The 23,202-nt window shown below is 36.0% G+C and overlaps 3 protein-coding genes across 3 annotated transcripts; all 3 read right to left on the minus strand.

The window, feature by feature from the left end:
* Positions 1–2,712: 2,712 nt before the first annotated feature.
* LOC114757462 (probable indole-3-pyruvate monooxygenase YUCCA4) lies at positions 2,713–5,145 on the minus strand. The gene is made up of 4 exons (XM_028946522.1): positions 4,510–5,145; positions 4,094–4,342; positions 3,866–3,988; positions 2,713–2,934 (listed from the first exon to the last, which is right to left on the minus strand). Exons 1-4 carry the CDS (start codon positions 5,143–5,145, stop codon positions 2,713–2,715), a joined length of 1,230 nt encoding a protein of 409 aa, XP_028802355.1.
* A 5,604-nt stretch (positions 5,146–10,749) lies between these two features.
* On the minus strand, positions 10,750–17,945 carry LOC114757438 (ABC transporter G family member 39). Its single transcript, XM_028946500.1, has 25 exons — positions 17,605–17,945; positions 17,332–17,452; positions 17,148–17,236; positions 16,858–16,942; positions 16,623–16,782; positions 16,456–16,532; positions 16,333–16,386; positions 16,166–16,256; positions 15,793–16,094; positions 15,385–15,666; positions 14,839–15,155; positions 14,590–14,750; positions 14,388–14,491; positions 14,124–14,280; positions 13,921–14,028; positions 13,699–13,844; positions 13,277–13,609; positions 12,874–13,164; positions 12,696–12,779; positions 12,478–12,611; positions 12,069–12,296; positions 11,801–11,972; positions 11,440–11,694; positions 11,035–11,337; positions 10,750–10,894 (listed from the first exon to the last, which is right to left on the minus strand). The coding sequence occupies exons 1-24, from the start codon at positions 17,871–17,873 to the stop codon at positions 11,080–11,082; spliced, it is 4,278 nt and encodes a 1,425-aa protein (XP_028802333.1). The 5' UTR covers positions 17,874–17,945; the 3' UTR covers positions 10,750–10,894; positions 11,035–11,079.
* A 2,621-nt stretch (positions 17,946–20,566) lies between these two features.
* Positions 20,567–22,029, minus strand: LOC114757464 (shikimate O-hydroxycinnamoyltransferase). Its single transcript, XM_028946523.1, has 2 exons — positions 21,601–22,029; positions 20,567–21,487 (listed from the first exon to the last, which is right to left on the minus strand). The coding sequence occupies exons 1-2, from the start codon at positions 22,027–22,029 to the stop codon at positions 20,567–20,569; spliced, it is 1,350 nt and encodes a 449-aa protein (XP_028802356.1).
* Between the last annotated feature and the right edge of the window lie 1,173 nt (positions 22,030–23,202).

Below are 23,202 nucleotides of genomic sequence, written 5' to 3' on the forward strand. Positions count from 1 at the left end.
TTGAAAAAACTTACAATTAAAATATCACATTTATTTTGAATTATTTACTTATTTAAAAAACATTTTTAAAAAATAAAAATAAATAAATCTCAACTGTTGACATTAAATCTAAATAATTGAGCTCTGACTTGCGATGTTGAAAAGCGGAGATGAGACAAATGGATGGGTGGGCCCCGTGTAAGTGCTGACTGGGCAGGCTTTCCCAAATTCTGTTTTATCTTATGTCGTCGTCGTCGTCACCTCGTCACAACACGGACAACTTTGTTTTTGACCTTCTCATTGCAGTACACTGGCTAGTGCACGCCACCGATGTAAAATTCAATCCCACCACCCACCGAATAGTATTACAACGACTCGTACATAGCCTCGTCCATCCGCCTACACACCCACACACCCCCATGCACGTACATGATCATTTCTCACGTCATGTGGAAGCCAGCATCCGTAGCAGAGTGTTAACGCGCCAATCTATACACACGACGGCGGCCTGCAACACTGCCATTGTTGAGCGGCGCGTTGGCGTCACACACCGGGGGTGGTTCCAGAGAGAAGCAAATGGAATAACCGCAACGAAATGAAAGCGAGGAGGCACAGTATGGAAGGAAAGCATGCAATAATAATAATAATCTCAGCGGTCAGTTGTGTACGTACGCACTGATCAAAATGGGGAGGAGAGAGAGAGGAAAATGACGTACATGAAGCAGAGGAGAGGAGAGTAGAAGGCGTGCATGGAATAGTGGGGGGAATTAAAATCACGACCTTGTAAGTTTTAACTCACCCGTTGGATTTTCCTCTTCATGCACATTGAAGGAAGAAACCATCAAAGCCATCTCAAGTTCCTGTTTTCTCCCCCTTCTCGCTTCAGAGTCTGATCTGTCCATTGTCCTTACGTATGGCGGCAAAAGATCAGGTCGAGAGGACTGATGGTTTCGTACAAACGTCTCTGTGCAGAAGATGAGTGACACCACCCTATCATAGTCTCCATTATATAACCACAGACACTGACTCGCAGCGTTTCGTTGCCTTCTCTCACCACTTTAACTCGAAAACAATATTGAAATTAACATATTATGCTGATTTGCGAGTGTGTGAAGGAAAGGATTGAAGCTTCCTATATTTCCGTGACTGCACTAAATCACCTAATTAATTAAGGCATTAAGGCGTGTTTGAATTAGTTTTAAATTTATGTAAAAAAAAATTTACCTTGATTTATGTAAAAATATTTTTTAAATTGATTCCAGTGTTTTTCAAACATCACCTTAGCTGCGTGTGTGCATATGTTGACTATGTTTGGATTGCAGTTGGAGAAGCCAAAAGTGTCTGGGGAAGCGTGAAACTGAGGTTAGTGGCTTATTGTGGTTCAGAAGATTGTTTGGATAGGGTTTCTTTTTTAACTGACTTATGGGAAAAAGTAACTTTTCTAACTGATTTATCCAACGCAATCTGGATCAACTTTTCTAACTGACTTATGGGAAAATTGTGGAAAGCTTATGATCTAATTAGTTATCTGATTTCATTTACTTTAATTAGAGACCAAATGAATTTTAATTTATATTCATGTTTGTCCATCATGTATATTTAATTAATTATCTACAATGTGTTTTCAAATTTTCTCCGTAACAAATATTTTTATTTTATAATCTCACAAATAAACTATTTATATTTTCATAATAATTTTACATATTTTTTTCAAACTATTATCACATTAAAAACATAAAATTTCAAACACTACTATTCAATAAAGTCCATGCCCTTTTCAGTCATTTTACAACTAAACTAACTTTTCTATTAATCATCCAAACAACTTTCAACTTTTTCAACTAACTTTTTATAAGCACCTATCCAAACACAAATCGCATTACACTGACTGAATTTTACTCTAACTTCAATTACAAAAGTCAATTGGATTAGAAGTCAGTTTTGCCCAACGTCAATCCAAACATAGCCGTTATCTAAACATACCCGTTATCTGCTTTTTAGTTTGCCTTGGTATGCACGTACGTTTCTCCTAAACAAGTTGTGGCTCAAAGCCTTTTCCAGCTGGTTCAGTTGGGAGGTAGGTTCCTCTTTGATGCAACGTTTGAGTGATGGAAAGCTGCAAGTAGAAATGCCCAGTGCAACTGCCTGGAGGAAATAGATTATTGTTCCTCTCCTTTTTTTTTGTTTGTTTATGCATTGATATTTTAATTATTACTATACAATACTAGCAGTAGTTAATTTCATCATTTTTATTTTCACTTTTTAATATTAAAAGCACACCAAACGTTTTTCAGACTATACATGGGTCAATATTTATGTTTTAGCTGAAGTAGGAATTAATTTGTTAACTCTTTTGTTGAGACTGGGCGCCATCGTTCCATTTCATAAGCTTCTTTATTTTCTCTGCAAGTCATACACGATGAATTAAGTTTTACATGGAAAAAAAAAAAAACTTGATAAGAGTCGAAACTACTCAAAAGACTAGATCATCATTGATAGATGCAATACAAAAAATTGTGCATACAATTTATTCATCCCTGAGAGCCTTAAAAGGAAAAATACGATAGCCTAGCCTAGGATTTTTGCTAGCTAGCTACTTATTCATCTAATATCTGGCTCTTATTTCTCTACAAAATTGTTGTCCGAAAAATACTATCGGATCATGGCTGGCCAGAAAAATTAGGGGGAAAAAAAGGGAGGCAAAAAAAAAAACTAAGAAATAAAAACAAAGGTTTAGGAACTGTTGGCTAGGACTGTTTGTGGATCGCAGTATTTCTTCTGGTCCTTAGCATTCCTCCATTGATCCGATATGTCTCCGGCGATCTTCACTGCATCCGAGGCGGTTCCAAGGATCCCTCTTCTCGTGAACCCCACCGTATACAATCCATTCCCTCCCTTCCATCCGTTTGGAAACGGCGTTTTTGGCATCCCGTCGGCGGTGAAAAATTCACAGCTCTGTGCACAAAAAATATCCATTCCCAAACACATCATTAACTCTTTGAAGATGAAACAAGGTATTATAATAATATAACAGTACTATATGATAAACCCTTCAGATATAGTTATCTACTATGCCCTAAAGAGAACTTTCGCTCCGGTGGGGAAAAAAACAAACAGAGAGAACTCTTGCTGAGCTTTTTTTTAAAGACAGTGACGTGCAAACATTGGGTGTTACTGGCAAATACCGATCAGTATCATACAAGAAAACAAGAATCAATAGGATCGGAGGGAATTGACTGAAGGATGAGTCAGTTTGATTAATTGGGTTTTATCTGCAGAAGACGGGAAAAGATGACATCTTATAGCTGGATGTGATTTTGCAAGTTGACAACACGATATCCAATGATTGTTACTCGTCATGTTCGTCACAAGAAGTACGAAGTTTGAATTTAAAGCAGTTTTTAAAGGTACAAAAATAAAATACTCCTCTTATCTTTAATATAAGGCCTATTTAATTAATTTCATTAAATTAAAAAAATTAAAAAAATTATTTAATTATAAGAAATATGATATATGTTTTTTAAAATATTATAATCATCTTTCTTAATATCTTTTCTCTTTTTTCTATTTAATTATGGTTGAGAGATTACTTATAAGAATAATTTAGAAAAAATTGATAAATATGAAAAATAAATTTTATATTTAAAACTAAAATTAAATTAATAATTAGATCCTATAGTAAATAAAAACTGAAAGAGTATTATAGAAGGATTTTTTTTTTTTTTGGCATGCTTTGAAGAAGACATTTGTAGGTACATGTGGTGGCGGTGGTGGCGGATATTTGCACGGACCGATATCCGAGACCAGAGAGTGAAAAGTCACGAGTGTTTCATAATAATAGGATAAAGCTAAAAACGTAAGAAAGATAAGAGGTTAAAATTCTTACCTTAAGCCAACTAGGCACGTTACTTTTGTACCCCGTTGCCAATACTATTGCATCGAACTCCTTCTCCTGTCCATCCATCATTCTGGCACCATTTCTCGTTATCTCCTTCACGCCATCCTCCACCTGAAACCCACAGAAATCTTAATCAGCTCACATCTCAGAGCATCTTAATTGGCTCGCAGTTAAGATTATTGTCTTGTTAAGTTGAAACATATGGTATGTTTATACCTTGATTCTTCCGGCTTTGATCTCTCCGAGGGTACCGACGTCCAGAACAGGGCTCCTTCCGGCGATGCATTTGAGCTCCATTGGGCCGGTTTTGGGTCGCCGGAGACCGAGCTGATCAGTGTTTCCAATGATGAAATAAGCCAAGAGTAAGAGGAGCATGTCCACTATTCTTAACGGAAACCATTTAAGGAGGGTCATAGCTAGTCCGAACGTTGAGAATCCAAACATCTCTCGAGGGAGAACATGGACCTGTAATATAAATTTGTGCAAAAAAGTGAGTAAAAAGGACACGCTTTCTTTTTTTGAGTAAAAAGGACACGCTTTCTAACTTCATGATTACTTGCCCGAATTGGGGGGGGGGGGATAACATCGTCGATTTTGAGGATTAAAGAAAGCAAAGAGGGAAGTCAACTTACAGCATTTCTAGCAACTATGTGAGTTTTTGCATTGTGATTGCAGAGATCCAAGCTAACTTCCATACCAGAGTTACCACAACCTACGACTAAAACTCTCTTGTTCCTATAATCAGTGCCGGACCTGTAATCGATGGTGTGAATAATAGGTCCACGAAAATTCTCCATCCCGAAGATCTGAGGAATAAAGGGTTCAGCATTCTCGCCGGTGGCCACAACGAGCCACCGAGAAATGTAGACGAAATCCTGAGTTCGAACGATCCATAAACCCGAGGTGGGGTCGAAGCGGGCTTCACGGACGTTCTGGTTGAACCGTGGACGAAGTGAGAAACGTGAGGCGTAGGATTCCAGGTAAGTGATGAACTGAAACTTGTTAGGATACTTTGGGTAACTTTCAGGAAAACCCATTAAAGGAAGCTCGCAAAATTCTTTTGGAAGATGAAGCCTGAGACGATCGTAGGTTTTGTTCTTCCAAAGAGAAGCAATGCAATCGCTCCTCTCAAGAAGGAGTGAAGGAACTCGATATTGTTGAGAGAGGCAAGCTGCGACGGCTAAGCCAGAGGGTCCAGCACCTACAATGATAGGCCCTGGAACAACCTCGCACATTGCTTCGACTTGTGATGATTTGCAAGAAGCCATGTAATAAAGCCGAAAACAAGAAGCGGATTGCTTTTCCGGAAAAGGAGGAAGGACCCAGCAGAAAGAAAAAAGAGTAACCTTTTTCTCTCGGTTTCTTACGACGCGATGGAAAATTCTAAGAGGTAATAAAAGATGGATAGCGGTCTGTTAGAACTTTGAAATGAGAACCGTGCCTTCTAAATGCAAAAGAAAGCCAGTAAGCGACAAACTTGTATTTGAAACAAGTGAGAGTTAGTGAGGGACAGAGATATATATATAGAGAGAGACAGTGTTTATGTAGTAATAAACACCAGCAAATCGTCCGTATGAGTTGCTCAATGCTCTGTGTTTCTCAGTGGTTTTGATGCATTTGGTTGGAGTTGTCAGTCTCATTTATATAGATAATGCCGTCTGGTTTTGGGTTTAAAAATAGAAAGTCAGTGTTATCTGTTATGTTCATAATTGTCGGGGAAGAAGAATCAGTTGATAGATCGATCGGATCGATTAATTACTGAGACGAATCATTAAGTATAGATGAAGTCAAATAATAAATATACATGTATTATTACTCAAACTTGAGGCCTGCTATGAGTAGTGTTATTTATAGTAACCGAAAAATAAGAAAACGATATCTGAAAATCAAATTAGATATGAAGCCATGGGATCCTAGTAAAGTGGATTACGAGGGAGTTGAGGTAGCCACACACACGTTTCTGTGTGCGTGTATCTCGATTGAAAAGAACAACAACGATAATAATTATATATTTTGCATGGTCGCGCCACGAATTATTAACAAGCTAATAACTGAAGCAGTCAAACGGACATGCCTCCAGTTCAGTTATATCATGCTTGTGGTTATTAGTTCCTAGGTATAATTATTACAACATCATGTCCGGATTCCTAAGTTCGCCTCATATCATGACATGTTATATGTGCATGTCCAAACAAGTGTGTGTGTTTTTCGGGGGTTAAAGTTTGTGATGGATCCTTGACATTACTTTTATATACACATACATGCACACAGATATATATATACTCCTCCAATCCCTAATATAAGACCTAATTGTTGAGTTAGTTTTGGTTCTAAATATAAGACTTATTTCTTATATTTATCAGTTTTTTTATAAATTACCCTTATAGATACTCTCTCAACCATAATCAAGTAGAAGAGGAAGAGAGGGTATTAAGAAAGATAATTATGGTATTTTAGAAAAAACGTATCACATTTTTTATAATTAACTAACTTACCTAACTTCTTTTATCTAATCAAATTAGTTAAATGAGTCTTATATTAAGAACCGGAACAGTATATATATTTTCTTAATAGTAATCATAAAACTAATCACATTTTATGATATTTTTGTATTTTAGTTGTACACTCTTTCCACTGTCAAATTTAAGAAACAATTTAAAAGATCCTTTGTTATCAAAGACGACAAAGAAAATAACATAGACTTATATGAATATTTAATGATGTCTTTTATGAAAATATCCCTGACCAATATTAACTAGACTCTCTCTGTTTTCCCACGTTGAACGATAAATAAAGATCCAAGTGTATTCTAATTTTTCGTGGAGTAGTGGGGAAAGCTTTTCCAGACACTAAACACTTCTAGCGTTTTATATATTGATACATGCATGCATTATTTAGTTCTGGAAAAAATTGATCAAGCCTCCATATATAGTTTTTGAACTCGATCGTGGTGAATGATCATATTATGACAGGCACATGGATCTTGAAATTAAATCAATAACCCGATCAATGCTTTGCTTTCCCAAAAAAGATGGATAATTAAAGGACTTCTTGTTAATTAATTGATGCCTACTTTGACGTTTGCATAACGTCCAGTTCGAACCAAAGCTAGTGACTTTTCCTGCTTGAATCACCGCAAAATAAACAGCAATAGGTAACAAAGATATATAGTCTGATTAAAGCAAATTAAAAAAAAAAAGTGAATGTGACGGATTAAAGTCGATGGGTCGGGTTCGGTTCCAGTGTTATGTGATGTTCATAATTAAGCATCGTACACAAGATCTGAGTTGTCGAATCTTCAACCTCTAGCTATGTGTTGTTATATATATACAGATCAGAAGCAAAATCTCTTGCAACTACTTAAAATCTCAAGGATTTGCATAACATGATAGTCCCGTAGTATTATTCATTCGTTATCATCATTTGGCTGTCTATATATTGAATAAGAAGACAAACCTACGGAGCCTATACAACAAAAACCACAATCGATGTCAATGAACACACAGACACACCCACTCTATATATCCATCAACATACCTATCGTGGCATGTCTAGTTAGTACAGGAATGATAGTATATAAATTTTATCTGAAGATAAAAAGCTCTGTGTTGTTGTCATTCACAACACACAAACAGGTGAGCTACTTCACAAGCTATATATTATTGCATCTTTTTTGTTTATCTATTCTAAGTTAATGTACCTTGCAAAGTAGAAGTTACGTGAAGAGAATCTTTGATCTCCCCTCAACCCAAAAAAGGGCTTTGAAGAAAGCAGGAACTGACAAATTCCTTTATATCTATCATTAGGCTATAATATCTAGCTTCTCTCTTGAAAACGTACGTAAGCTGACAACGTTGTGATGTGTGTTTCTCTCTTTGCTTAAATTAACGCATCAATCTGAAACTTCTGCACTACACGTACAGCTCAGGCAGTTTACAAAGGCCTTAAGCCTTTTCATCAGAAATCCATCAGTAAACTACCCTGCTAATCGATCATATATCCTTTTGACTAACACACAAACACACATGATAACGATCATTCGACACTACGCAGGTTGTTCCTGGTACGGCTATAATAATACAATTCAAAAGGGTTTGATTCCAATCATCGTTAACGATATAGGTTCCGGAGAAGATTACATCAAAACATATCACCTTAACTAAAACGTTAAAAACAACAATTATTAAAGCAGGGATATAATCGGAATAAGAGCTCTATTATATGTACGTAGTTCTATGACACGGTTCTGGGGTTTCTTTCTGCCATTGACACTAACAATTCCTCAACATGAAAAACTAAAAGAGGTCCCCACAGTGACAGTTAGGGTGTGTTTGGATGAAACCAAACTATGGTTTGGAGAATAGCTTCTGGAGAATAGATTCTGAAAAAAATAGATTTTGGGAAGAATAGATTTTGTGAAAAAGTGATTTTGAGAAGTGTGAGTGTTTGGATAGTTGTTATTAGAAGTACTTTTTATATATACAAATTGGCATAAATTAATATGATAATTATAAAAAAAATATATTTTATGATATATTTTAATTGGAAGGAATAAAATTGTTAATAATATATTTTTTATTAACATATATTAATAATATATAAGATAATATAATTAATAAATAATTAATATGTATATATATATTTATAAGATATAAGATTAAATATATTTATAAAAAATATGTTTATAAAAAAACAATAAGATACATATCCTATAGGCTCTCACACTCTCCCCTTTTCCTTTAAAAGTAAAAAATTTCTGCTTTTCTCAAAACCATGGTTTTGAACCCAAACCATGGTTTTGATTTTTTTAAGGGTGTTTGGCTAACATTTTTCCCAAACCATAGTTTGGGGTGTGTCAAACACACCCTAGAAATAATTGCCAATTAGCATCACAGAGGAAATATCGCAGCACAAGTTGAGATTCTGGGTCGGACTTCGGATCAAGCAAGACCCACCCAGGAGAGAGACAGGGAGAGCATGGACTGTCATTGTATTGTATTTACGTGAAAATAGAGCAGAGTCAAGTTTGCGTCACGGACACGGAAGGCGAGGATGATGTCACGTGACGAAGGGGCAGCGAGTCGCGTGGGACGGATTGGCCAGTTAAGAATCAGTGGAGACGAGCGTAGGAGATAGAAGCCAGGGGAGCTGTAGTTATAATGACAAGGAAGGACCTCCCACAGAAAAGTGAGAAAACACGTTAACGATAACTCGATGAGGTGACGGAGAACGATGAGAATGAGGAAAGGTTGGGGGCCTGAAATGACGGTGGAGGGTAGTTTGGTCATTAGGGGGAGGGCACGTGTCGCGAAATGGTATGTTGAGGGGCGGGGAATAGAAAGATTTGACTGAAGTTAGGGGTTGGGGCGAGTCAGCAGACGTCGCTCACAAAGCATGCTTTGGGGAGTAGGGCAGTGGGGAGGCAATGACGCTGATTCGAACGTCTGATTACGCCAAGTCCAAGGCGAATCAGTCTGCCCCGGACGCAGATCTCATTTTGATATTTTTCTTTTATTTTACTTATTCTTCATAAATAAACATGCTTATGTTATTGAGCTTCTTAGAAAAATATCACGCGCCCATTTAAAATGATTTATAAAATATAAAATAAATTTTGTTTTTAAAATCGTGATTACAAACGGGTCTTAACTTTGAGCTTTTGCCTTTTAAGCTAGATATATAGAATAAAACTTATGGCCTTCAAAATTATAAAACAAATATTTTTATGTTATTAGGCAACAACGAGCTAGCCTGTTCCTTTTTATTTCCAATATAGCTGCGTCTTATGTCAATGTATATAACTCAACAGCATTAGACACTTCCTTTATTATTATTATTTTTTAACGTGAGATGTAATTAATACTCCTCTGGTTCTAAATATAAAATCACTTTTATAGTGTAAATTACACTACAAAAGGGGTTTTATATTTAGGACATGAGTAGTATATAATAGGTACATAATAGTTTAATAAGCGCGTGACAAAAATATACTCCCCCAGTCCTTAATATAAGACCTATTTAACTAATTTGATTAGATTAAGAAAGTTAGGTAAGTTAGTTAATTATAAGAAAAGCGACACATTTTTTCTAAAACACCATAATCATCTTTTTTAATATCTCCTCTTTCTCTTCTACTTGATTATAGTTGAGGGAGTATCCATAAGGGTAATTTAGATAAAATAAATAAATATGAGAAATGAGTCTTATATTTAGGACCAAAACCAATTCAAAAATTGGATCCTATATTAAGGACCGGAGGAGTATTACATTTGCTTTTTGTTTTTGCCATCATATCACGATTGCTATTGACTTAACTATTGTCAGATCCGAATTAATAGTGATTTTTTTCTTCCACAAAATTTAATTATGATAAGCCTCGTCTTTTTGTTGAATATATGAAATCATATCGATGGAGAGTCTTGGTTGTTGCCAAGTGTTTATAAATTATGAAAAAGACGGTTTTGTATTTATGTATTATTCGATAACATGAATCATTATATTAAAAACAATTACAAGCTATTTTTTTCTTTGAATGATAATTATGTATTTGACTAATTTCTATTGAGTTAAAAGTGATAAGCTTAAAACCCTCCCAAATAAAAAAAATAAAAAGGCCTAAGAAATTGAGGTCTAGTAGATGGCGTGAGAAAGTAGGCCCATTACACAACAACTCAAATTCAACATACCACCCATTGAAACCGCGTGTTTGCTGCTCAAGGCTATGGTTTTTCTGGTAAGCTTAGCTGAACTTAATAATGAGCCATTTGCATTGGAATGATGCATGCCATCAAGAATATTCTTGTGCTGCCACTAACGAGTTGGCTATGTGGAAATTATTGCTGCCATTGGGTAGTTTCTCACAAATAAATATGTAAATACAATGTCCAGCGAACAAAATATTTATAAATACAACGTACAATATCGATTTGTTCTAATTATTTTAACAAATGTTGAGTAGTAACACCAAGCTTAATATGGCAAAAATAATCCTAAGGAAATGCCAATCCATACATTTAGGGTGTGTTTGGATAGAAACCAAACCATGGTTTCAGAAGTGCTTTTACGGATTACGAAGTAAATATATGGAAGAGATTATCTCGTTTTACGGAAAAGTACTTCTGAAACCACGGTTTTGGGATATCCAAACAAGCCCTTAGTTTCACAATAGGCCTCACATGGAGATGGAGTTTGGTTTCGTTAACTCATCGCTTTTGAAAGTTAAATGCTTTGATTCCAAAGGCGAATATGAGCGCAAACTGCACTGAGAAACAAGCTACCACAACAGCCACAACTCCCAAGAAATCATATTTGAATCTGAAATAACCTGTCACAAAGTCTTCAACTGTTTGGCCTGACTCTAGTTTCTCCGTTTGGTCTCCGTATTGGGAGGTAATCAATCCATTCAAAGTCCAAGCAACAGGGCAAATCCAATAGTACCATTTCCACCACACGGGTATTCTCTGCCATCAAACCAGGATATGTTGTTCTTGGATTAGCTTTACTCCATAGCTTAATCTTGAAAAGTACGTGAAAAAAAATTATGCGGGAGTGTTTGGAATTACCGATAAGGGAATGATAAAGCCTGAGAAAAGGTTCCATATTGCATAGAAGGCACTTGAGAATATCATCGCAACGTGGGGATTGGGAGAGATAGCCATGGTCATCATGCCATAGAATGTGAAGTATGAAAAGGTGAAGTACATGAAGAAGAGATACCACAAGAACTTGGCTAATGTCCACTCAAATCCCATCATGGCATACACTATAACCCCATATATTAGAGTCTGGATCAAGATGTGAGGAAGCTCAATAATAACCTACAAAAGCTTAATCCTGAGTTTACCATGCAACATAAATCATTCTACAAGTATAAAGTTCAAGCGTGCGTACACGTGTGTGTGCTGGTAACTTGAGTAATTTTACCTGCGCCACAGCGTAAGGCAAAGCTGAATACATTCCAGCAGCTCTTTCTCTATAGAAGACTGTTCTCTCAACGGCCACTATGGGTTGCACTGAGCAGCCATTTTGTACTCCAATGGAAATAACAGCAGCATACATTGAACCCATGGAATTGAAAAGATCCTGCGCCCTTCTCCTGTACTTTCATAGTTTATTATAGGCATCTAATGGTAAGAGTTAAGCTAAAATTTTCGATTCATACTTTATTTGTTATCTTGGCTTCTCCACTCACCTTTTCGAGCCAACGTCCCAAAAAATCATCCCAAACAGCAAAGCTATAATTGTTGTACATAGTAGTCTTACTGCACTATATGACGTGTTGCGCCAATATGATAAATGTTGTTTCCATAGGCAAGTTACGCATTGTGCAAAGAAAGGCTGCGAATATTGGCTTGCAAAGTAGAGATCTTTTGAATCTTGACGAGGTGTACTAAGCTCTTGGATCAGTTGTTTATTTCTCCTGCACATTAGGAAGTATAAGCAAGTCATACAAAATCTTCATGCAGAACTTCATCAGAATCATGAGGTAAGAAATGTATGCACCTATCTTGCATTAATGTTATTAACAACCACAGGCACAAAAGTGCATTTCTTGTGTTTGTTAATGATTAATGTAATGCGGTATGAGATAAGATACTCACCGGTGGAGTTCTGAGTTTCTGTATTCAATAGTAAAGTTAACATTGAGGTTTGCTTCTATCCCTGGTGATGTCACTTCCAGCATCCAAGTTGCTGGATTGTAACCATCTTTGATCATAGGAACTCCTTGAATAGCCTTTAGGAACCATACGCTGAATGCTTAGTGTGCAAATGTTGTGGCAGCAACTAATATGTTCAATCTCATTAAAATAAGACTCACCTCAAAGTACTGAATCAGCTGGGAACAATGGTGGCCTAACGGACCAGCATATATCTGCTCTCCTCCCAATTTCAGAAGCAGCAACTATTGAAGTGGTAAGATAAAAGTACTAAGTTCAAATGTAAAATGTAGTACTTGAATTAGATTCTATCAAAACGACAAAGATATTATTTTTCACCTCATCAAAGGCATCAAATATATCAATGCTTGGCTGGTGAATGGTGCAAACTACGGTTCGTCCTGTGTCCACGGTGTTTCTCACAGTTCTCATAACAATTGCTGCTGCTCTTGCATCAAGGCCCGAGGTTGGCTCATCCATGAATATTATTGATGGGTTGGCTACAAGTTCAACTGCAATTGTAAGCCTCTTGCGTTGTTCAGTTGAAAGTCCAGTCTCACCCGGTAACCCAACTAGTGCTTCCCTTAATGAGTTAAGCTCCACAAGCTCCATGACTTCTTCTATGAACATCTGGGTCTCATAATTTAACGTTCTAGTTAATTATTAGAAAGCTAATATTGTTTATGCTTTTGATTTTCTTGTACTTGATCTTATTTTGTTGAAAGCACATTGTTCATACTACCTTTTTAGTTGCATCATCGATTTCAGGGGACAATCGAAGCCATGCAGAGAACAATAGGGACTCATAGACTGTAACATAGGGTGAGTGAATATCGAATTGTTCACAATACCCTGATATACGAGCAAAAGTTTCTTGCTTTTTAGTATACCCAGAAATTGTGATACTTCCTTCGATATAGCCACTAGTCTTCCTACCAGCCAAAACATCCATCAGAGTAGTTTTGCCAGAACCGCTTACTCCCATTAAAGCTGTTAGTACTCCTGGCCTAAAAGCACCACTCACACCCCTTAAAAGTTCAAGACGATCCTCAAGAACACCTTGGTTTTTCATTTCCTTCAATGACAACAATTTGAGTTTGTACCCAACAGTATATTTAAATACAACCGCTGTATGAAAAAAGAGCACACGGGATCACAAAATACCTGTGGCATGTCGACAGAATATCTGATCTCATCAAAGGTGAGGGATAGAGGTTGAAAAGGAAGCACCATGCCCTTATGACTACTGTGTGCAGGAAATGGTCCACATGATAAACCTACTTCTTCGATCTTTGTTTCTGACTTGTCATCTTGTTTGTGAAAGGCCTTAATATCAGACTCCAAGTACATAAAAGAGAAACTAGAGATAGAAGGTCAAGGACTCACCAAAAGCACTCAATTCTGCTTGTGGAGGGTCAATGAACTCGCCAGTTTTGGAAGCATTTCTCTCGAGCAATTTCTCTTTCGACAGCCCTGGTTGAGCTCTTTTGAATGCTGCAGCAGCAAAATGCTCAATTATCAAAAGAGAGGCTTTGTGAATTACGAAAATAAAGTTAAAAAAAGAAGATAAACTACAATATATTGCTTACGTTTGAGATGTTGCAAAGCCAAGGTGAAAAGGAAATTAAAAAGAAAGGTATGACCAATCAAAGCCCCTGCTCCAATCCAATACCAATAAGCTGCTGGGAAAAACCCACGAGATTTCAATACCATAACTCCCAATGCCTCATTGGACTTGGGAACAGCCTACGAGACATTCCCCCAACTATCTCATTAGTATATCCTTCTACGTCTCATTTTTCATTGACTTTCTTGACCATACTAAATGATTAAACAAAGAAATAAAGGATCACCTTTCTCCAACTATGCCCGAGAAATTCGTTCACAGCAATAGCATTCTGCCCATACATCAATGGTGACGACCAATAACCCCAAAGGAGCCATTTGTGTATATTCTCTAGCAAAAAAGAACAGAGATTTGTCAACTGTTATAAAAGCATTCATGACGTCAGCATCCTCCTCCTTCTCATGATTAATATTAATTTATCTTTTTACCTCGTGAAATCACAAATCCACCCAAAACCAGAACTATAAGTAAAGCGAATGATCCAACAGTATTTGCAACAATTACATCCCTTCCTAATGCTGCCATCAACCGAAATAGCGCAGATGCCATCTGATTAATGCACAAAATAAGGAAGTATTGTTTGAAGAACCTGCCATTGGGAATTCTCATTAGTTCATTAAATGTGTAATTATCAATGTAATTTGTCTGCAATGATCTTCTTTTAATCACATTTTCACCTCCCAACACTTGGATCAAAACCGATGCCGTAATAAGTGATGCCTTCCCAAATGGCTACTTCTACAAGGGTTATTGGCATTTTGAGTATCCATGGTGGTAGAGCATAAGCCCATGAAGGATAAAATATACAGTCTCTTTGCTTGTAAAAGATGGGAAGTTTCATGATGGTCATGTTTAACTCCGATATTCCATTGAACATAGCTACAATGACAGCAAAGAACAGGGCACCCATATATGTTCCTCCATCCGCCACAGTATCCCGATGCATGTTTGTTCGTAGAAATAATGTTGTAGTCATGACAGCTAAATAAGTAAGCTGAAAGGGAGAAAGATGACACGTGTAAGGGGAACATAAGCATGCAATACATCTCTGAAGATGAAACAGCCTATCTATCTCCTAATCTTTTTTCGAACCAAAAAATAAAGAAGGAAAGAAAACATGAGAACTCCATTTGTCATCATATGATTGGCGTTTAGCGTCAACATTCATGCATGATTGAAGTTTGAATTTCAAATTCAATCAAATGAATAGCACATCGACTCACTTGAGTGGCTTTGAATATGTAGACAAAGGAATTTCTCTTCATAAGCAAAAATTCTCTGCTAAAACAAGCTCTCAACAGCTCTTTCTTGCCAACACCATATTTCTTTGTGGTCAAGGCAGCTGGATGACATTTAGATTTGTCAAAAGGATTGTCCAGCTCATCTTTAATTTTTTGCCCTATATGAAATGATTGGAAGGCTTCAACAAAGTCCTTCACAGTAACAAAACTGTAAGGTGCATCTTCACGTGCCCAGTACTGCCGTTGATCTTTTCTTGATGTCACCTATTATAACTCGTGTGAGGTGATAAGAATTAATGCGCGCGCGCACGCACACACACGATAAACGAAGCAAAATTAAAATTAAACTTGTTTTCAAGTTAACTAAGTGATTTGCACTCATATATATACTTCTTGTAAGAAGTCAGCAACTCCTTTTCTTTCAGGACACTTGAAGCCCATGGATTCAAAGAACTCAAGCACATTTTCTTTGGGGCCTTGGTACACAATTTGGCCATCTGTGAGAAGTATGATATCATCAAATAGCTCATAAGTTTCTGGTGCAGGTTGTAGGAGAGAGATAAGTGCAGTTCCATTGAGAATATGGATGGACTGTCGCATTGAATTTATTATTTGAAAAGTTGTTGAACTGTCCAAACCAGATGATATTTCATCCATGAGCAACACTCTCACAGGCCCAACGAGCATCTCCCCTTCATGCCAAAAAGTTTTTATCAATTAGCGTAGTCATGGGTTTTAATTTCATATGTCAACTAGGGAATACCTGTCGTGACACGCTTTTTCTGTCCCCCTGATATACCTCTTATCATTTCATCCCCTACCATAATGTCAGCACACACTTCTAGTCCCAAAATCTGCATTATAAAGAAGGGATAGCGTCAAAATCTGAAGTTTCACTACGTGTCACATTTAGTGAATCCGAACTGTCACCTTTAGAATGTAGTCAGTGACCACGCTCGTCTCTTGTCCTTCTAGTGCTGCTGCCTGCAAGGTTTAAGAGACATTCGGTATGAAGAAAAACAATGACCTTAGCATTGCAGAGATAAGGCTCACCTTCATGTATGCATCAACATCAGGATTTGGTTTAATGTTTGCTTCCTTTTCTCTTCTCAGCAGTTCTGCCAACATCTCTGCAAAGTGAAGTTGAGAATCGTTAGTAAAAACCATAATTAGAGCCTTTTGGAATATTGGGATTCAATTCAAGTGATTCAATTACTAACCATAATTGTGCCCCACTCCTTGACATCTTGCTGAGAAGTCCAGTGTTTCTCTCACAGTCATTTCTCCAATGTGGACATCATTCTGATTTATATAAGCTGATGTCCTCTGTGGTACAAACTCTTCGAGTCCGTACCCATTGTAAGTCACTTTCCCAGAATGCTATTGTTTTGTCAATAATAGAATTAGACTCTTACAATTAAAAATTTTATCCACTCCAAGTTTTGGTTTTCTTACTTTCAAATCGGTACCGAGTTTTCCAGCCAGAGCCAACAGCAAAGTAGTCTTTCCGGAACCTGGGGGTCCTAAGAGCAACGCCATTCTGCAAAATATCTCATCATTAGAACGAAAAGAAAAAGATCTAATTCTTCTTATTTCGTAATTTGCCTGGTTCCTGGTGTTGTTATCTTTATCCCAAGGTTTTTTGTACTGTACAGTTCCCTTTGGAATGACATCCCGTTTCTTACTAAAAAAAAAAAAAAAAGGAATTGAATTTCTTTTTATCTAGATGAATGTCTTGAATTCACCTCCTGGGCTTTATGATTCCGCTAACATTCTGAAGAATATGTAATGGTTTCTTTGGAGTTGGCAAAACGTGAACATAATTTAAGAACCCCTGAAGATTAAATAAGAAAACGAAACAACGTGATTAATAGTGGACGATAACACAACAAAACAAGAAAGGAACACGTCTCTGTTTTTGTGAGCTACCTCTAATGCGTTGCCATAAAAGTTAAGCAATGAAGGTAATGCTCTGCTTCCAACGTAGACTTGTGCCTCCACATTTATATGCTCAAACCTAACTTCAACTGTTGGAATATCTAATCCAACTCTGTACAAAAAGTTAGCGAGCATCACGAAAGCAGTTTAAATTAAAACACCAGAGATAAAGAAGTTTCATCATATCGAGCATCCGTACAAGTCATTTCATCACTATATCATAATCATTCATGAACGCTTTCCGCAATCCTAACTACGACTCACCGATTAATCCGTTCCTTAAGTTTCAACAAGAACTTCTCATTATCTTCTTCTGCTAGCCCGACGAGTCTCTCTAAGAGAATCTTTCTCTCTGTTAAACTCAACCTTTTGATATCTACCTCACTTGCTTTGCCTTCTGCGTTAACAAGGATACTCTTCCTCATGCGCGAATATGTCGGGAGTCTCTCTATTGCTGCCCATTTCAGAGCTTCATCGTCGTCCTCACGTTCAAACGTTGAGAACACATCCTTGCTTCTCTCCATTGCTTTCATGTTGGACTCTTTGATGCAGAATGGATGCAAAAGTTATGGAAGTAAGTAAGATTTACTCGTAGACCACTGATTAACCAGGCATTGGGTATTCTTCATCTTGAAGATGAGCTTCAATGGAGTCAAGGGTGTAAATCAAGTGGTTTAGTTTAACAAGGGAAGTTAGTTCTGTTTTTTTCCTTGAATTTAACAGGAATAATTTATTTATTTTTTTTCAATTTTTTGATAACGAGAGAGTAAAATCAAAACATTTGTAAATCTTGAAATTAAATCTATAATTAAAAGAACATAAACCTTGAATGAATCATCTTTTCACACGTGAGGATCGAATTTGATTAAATAATTAAATGCATTTTTTCCTTTGTTCAAAAAAAAGAGAGGGGAGCATAAATAAATTGAAAAAGCACTTCACATTGTTTTTTGTTTTAATATGGAAAAGCGGGAAACATGTGGTCCTTTGAGAAAAGAAAGAAAACGGACAAATATTATTATTTTATGTTGGCGCCCCCACGGAGGAGATAAAGTATGAATGAAGGAGAAAAGAAACATGCTAGTATTTGTTAAAACAACCCCAAATGATTGCTTGGAACACAGGAGGATTGATTATTTCTTTATTCCCGCCCATCAGTAATTATAAGAAAAGTTAAATGAATTACTTAATTTTAAAAAAATATGACGTAATATTTTTAAAATTTCTATATAATATTAGATTATATATTAATTTATAAATTAGACAAATTAACTCAGAAAAATATAACAGATATGAAAGATAAAATAAATTAATGTAATGTGTTTAGAATTTAAATAAATTTTTTAATTAGTTTTTGCACCTATGACAAGAGGAATATTAATTGACAATCATCGACATGTTATCTAAAAATTATTCATAAAATTTCTGTCAAGTATGAGGTTATGAAATTTGGAAAGGACGAGAAAAGGACATGGGATGAAAGAGATGAAGCCGCTCACATCATTACTTGAGGCGGGAGATGACACGTGACAAATATAAGACTGAATTAGAGAATTAATATTAATTTTCTATATAAAATTTATTTTACATATTTATTATTTTTTAAATTAACTCTATTAATATTTTCTTAGTAACAATCAAGCATGAAAGAGATGGAAGAAATTAATGAAGATACTTAAAATATTTTAAAAAAATATATCATATTAATTAATTTAACTAGTATTATTAATCTATTCAAATTAATTAATTAGATTCTATATTAAAAATTAAACAACATCATGTACAGGCTGAAAATTCTATTAGATGTGTGGCCCTTTTGTTTTGGACAAAGCTATGATTTCTAGCAGAATTGTACACTTCAATTATGAAATTTTTTTGACTTTCAAGGTGACACGCAACCTAGGGCACCAGAAATTTCCAAAAGGAATAAAAATTATTGGTTTGTTTAATTTTTCTACCCAGGATTTGAATGCTACCCAGAAAAACTCATGTTGGTGGCATCCTCCATCTCAAACCTGACTTCATGTTTGCGTCTGCCAGATCTCGACGTTAGTTCGTGGTGCTAAACATCTCGTTTTTTACTGTCTTTGGAAAGCCCTTCATTCAAGATTTCAAAACCATACAAAAGTCAGCAACTTAATGAGCTGACTATACTTAGTATTGAATACGACTTCCGGCCCTTAATATAAAACTTTATTTGATTTTTATTTTGGTCCTAAATATAAGACTCTAATCTACTTTGTCTCTCCTATTTATAGATTTTTTTTCAAGATAGTCCTTCTAATAATGGTAGTTCTAGCCAATACACTTGATTAGTAAGGATATTTTAGGAAAAACAACAGCTATTTATTATAAATAACTAACTTATTTATCTCCTCAAATTAGTCAATTGGCTCTTATAATTAAGATCGGAAGTATTACTTGTGAAGGATTATTTAGTTCATTTCGTTTGTTATACTCTACTGGTAGTTAAACCACTTTTTGTCACAACAACATCAAAATTTTATCTTATTTCTAATGGCCGGTTACATAAATTTATTAATAGAAAAATCATCTCCTTTAATAATTTCATTGAGTATTCTCTTTTGCTTTTTCTTACTCCTTTTTGTAGGATTCTATGTTGTTTGAACAACTTTGATGACTTGAATAAATTTCATGCAAGTGTTATTTTGGAATATGTCGTGGTCTTCTTTCTGTCGTATGATTTATTTGAATTTCATATAAGGTTGATTATTCTTGACCTGATCAACTGCCCCGGAATTGAAATTTTATTTAAGGAATTTCACATTATTTTTGACATCATCAACTGTCTCCCATGAAATTTTGTTTGAGAAATTTCATACTGAGACTTGATAATCAGGTCGAGAAATACATGCACGCGCGCATAGCAAGAAGGCAACGCTTATTTGGACGCGAACTTAGGACTTGTCGTTACTGGATAATACATTTAGCAAATCTTTGGGTGTCAGCCAGCGTCAGTAGCCCAACGGTTAATGCAAAACTACGGTCTAAAGGGAACCCGGGTTCGACTCCCGGCTGACGCATTTTTTGGCCTCCAACTTTATCTGCTCTTTTTATTTCTTTTGTTACGCGCGTCTATTTTCTTCAGCATGAAAACAAAAGCCCATCCACCGAGTTTGGTATGACACGACGCCAAACCTATTCATTGGGTCCCGTAATTTGAAGAATATTTCTTTTCAGCAAACCCACCAAAAAAAAAAAAGAATCATCGGATTTTCATGGAAGTTGTTGGACATAAGTGTGAAATAAGATCATGTTCACAAAGCTTGCTTGCTTGGTCTTCTCGGAGGGTCACCGTTGCGACGCGGCCTGACGGACCCTCCTCAGTTGGTGCTGGCATAATCAACACCTGTCCTTCTCCCAAAACTGGCTCTACGTAATAACTCACACGAATTGGTTCCAACCCATCTTCAAACCTTGTCATGTAAGGATTCACTTCCTCTATATTGCCACAAATCACATCATGACCATTCATCATCGTCGGACAATTCAACTCACTATCTTCAAACCACTCGATCAAATCCATTATTCCCTCACTGTTCATCTTTGACACTGCTTCTCTTATGGCACTCGCTGCTTGTGCCAACCTATTATTATCATTACCTAAATCCCCTGCATGAACCTTATTATAAACCGTGCAGTTCCCGAAGAAGCCATGGTCTAAGCCCAGGGCCTTCCTCGCATCCAAGCATATAGACATATCCGCAAACCCATTATTAGTCATCCCTTTAATCTTGCTCAGACAAACCCAGAAAAGCCCAGCCAGGGCTTCAAAAGGTGAGGGAATGGGTCCACCGGGAGCTTGAGCCATGCCCATGCAGGTTCGAACCATTTCATCTGAGAACCCAAAACTGATGGTAGTATATTTTGGTTCTGTGACAGCAATAATGGGTTTCTGAACAGAGGACCTGTAGTGGTTGATCAAGTCCAAGTATGGTTGGCGGTTAGGGGTTTTGTTCCCAGGTCTGCGTGGAGGAAGTGGGTAAAACAAAGGAGGAGCACTCATTTTGTTGAGGGAAGAAATATCAGCCCAAGCGTTCATGAACCTCGTCCCGCAAGTTGTATCTGCCAGGAGATGACTGAAACTTAGCCCTATTGCTATCCCGCCTTCTTCAAACTCAGTTATCTGAAACACCAATGAGGAAGCCAACATGGCAAAATATCACTATTCTGATAGATTTCTATAAACAGTTGAAACAGAAACTTAAAAAGTGTGTCTATATATATTTATATATCGACCTGAACATAAAAAGTGGACCAAAAGTAAGGTTTGTGGAACATGTGTTCCCAGTGGACGAGTTGGAGTTCCTTTTCTCTGTTGACATGTTTCAACCAGTGACGAACACTGCCTTTGGCTTTTGCCTCCACCATTCTAACGCCGGCGTCGTTGCACTTGACCTTCCAGTGGCCTTTGTCGTCTCTGATCAAGCGTCCGGTCATTATGGGGAAGAAGGTAAGGGTTTGGGCCAGAGAGTTTCTCAAGTTCTTTGTGATCTCTCCGACCTTATAATCTGTTTCTGGTGGTGGGGCAGTGGGATAGTAGTACACCATTCTGATATGGTTGTTCTCCATGTGACGATCCAAAACTGACAAGGGAAAGTACTTTCCCGCTTCAACTGGCTTGGTGCTCACCACTGTTCGTTTGCAGATATACGTGATTTCATCCATTTTTGTTTACACCTTTATGCCAAAATGATTCACCATATATATATATATATATATATGGTTGTCGTCTTAAATTATTCGTATACATGCACACATAAATATATGTGTTATAGTCTTGTGAACAAATGAAATGGGATCATCACATATCTGTGCTTCTGTTGAGTGCTAGAATAAAGAACAGTGATTGTTTCGTGTATGCCAGAAAAAGCGATAACAAACCCCTGAATATACGAGGCAATAACATTTTCATGAATACATGCTAATGGGCTTTTTTGTGGGAAATTTACACATCTGAAGGACAGTTTTTTATATAAAAAATTTTACTGCTGAGGATTTCCAAGTTACTCTTGGGTCATAATTTAATTTTACAAAATGAATTTAACTTAAAAAGGAAAACTAGATCATCTAAAAAGGAAAAGAGTAAAATGCTCTGGCTTCTCTTTTAGTTTGCATTAATTACAAAGACCTCCCATCTATTTTAAAAGCATACAGTTTAGTCCAATTATTTAACATTGTTAGAAATATTTTAAAAAGATTCTAAAAATATTATTTTTAACTGAAATTTATATTAAAATAAATTTTATTTACTTTTTTATCCCTCGTTCTAATAAATTTCTAAATTATATTTGTACAGTTACATCATTTCATTCAGCTAAGATAAATATTAAAGATTAGAGTAAAAATTTAACTAATTTTTTAATAAATATATATAGACTTGACTAAATATGTATAGATTTTTATAACAAAGATGTGTTTAAAATTTTAGAATTATAAATTTAAATAATTTATAAAATATTTTAAATTTATATCATTTAAACTTTATGATAAACAAAAACTATGTATTTGAAATATGTTTTTACAATTTAAAAAAATCAAAGTAAATAATTTCTAACGAATGTGATTGGATATTAGAACTATAAAATTTTATGATTTAGATCAAAATTAATAAAATTTATAACATATTATAAATTTTAAAAATAATTATTTTTTTATTTTATAAAAACAGTTTTTGGAAAAATAAATGTCTAAATAATTATTAAGTTAAAAATGGGCATTTTGGGAAAAAATAATTTAAAGTCAAACTTAACGGTCAATTAACAGTTTGAATGGATGGAAATAAAATTTTAAATAGACAAAAGAGGTTCATGTAACATATATTTGAACTGTAAGAGAGGT

This window comes from Neltuma alba, unplaced genomic scaffold (genome assembly GCF_004799145.2).
Source record: "Neltuma alba isolate B1F8T4 unplaced genomic scaffold, ASM479914v2 tig00010596_pilon, whole genome shotgun sequence".
In the NCBI taxonomy this organism is placed as follows: Eukaryota; Viridiplantae; Streptophyta; class Magnoliopsida; order Fabales; family Fabaceae; genus Neltuma; species Neltuma alba.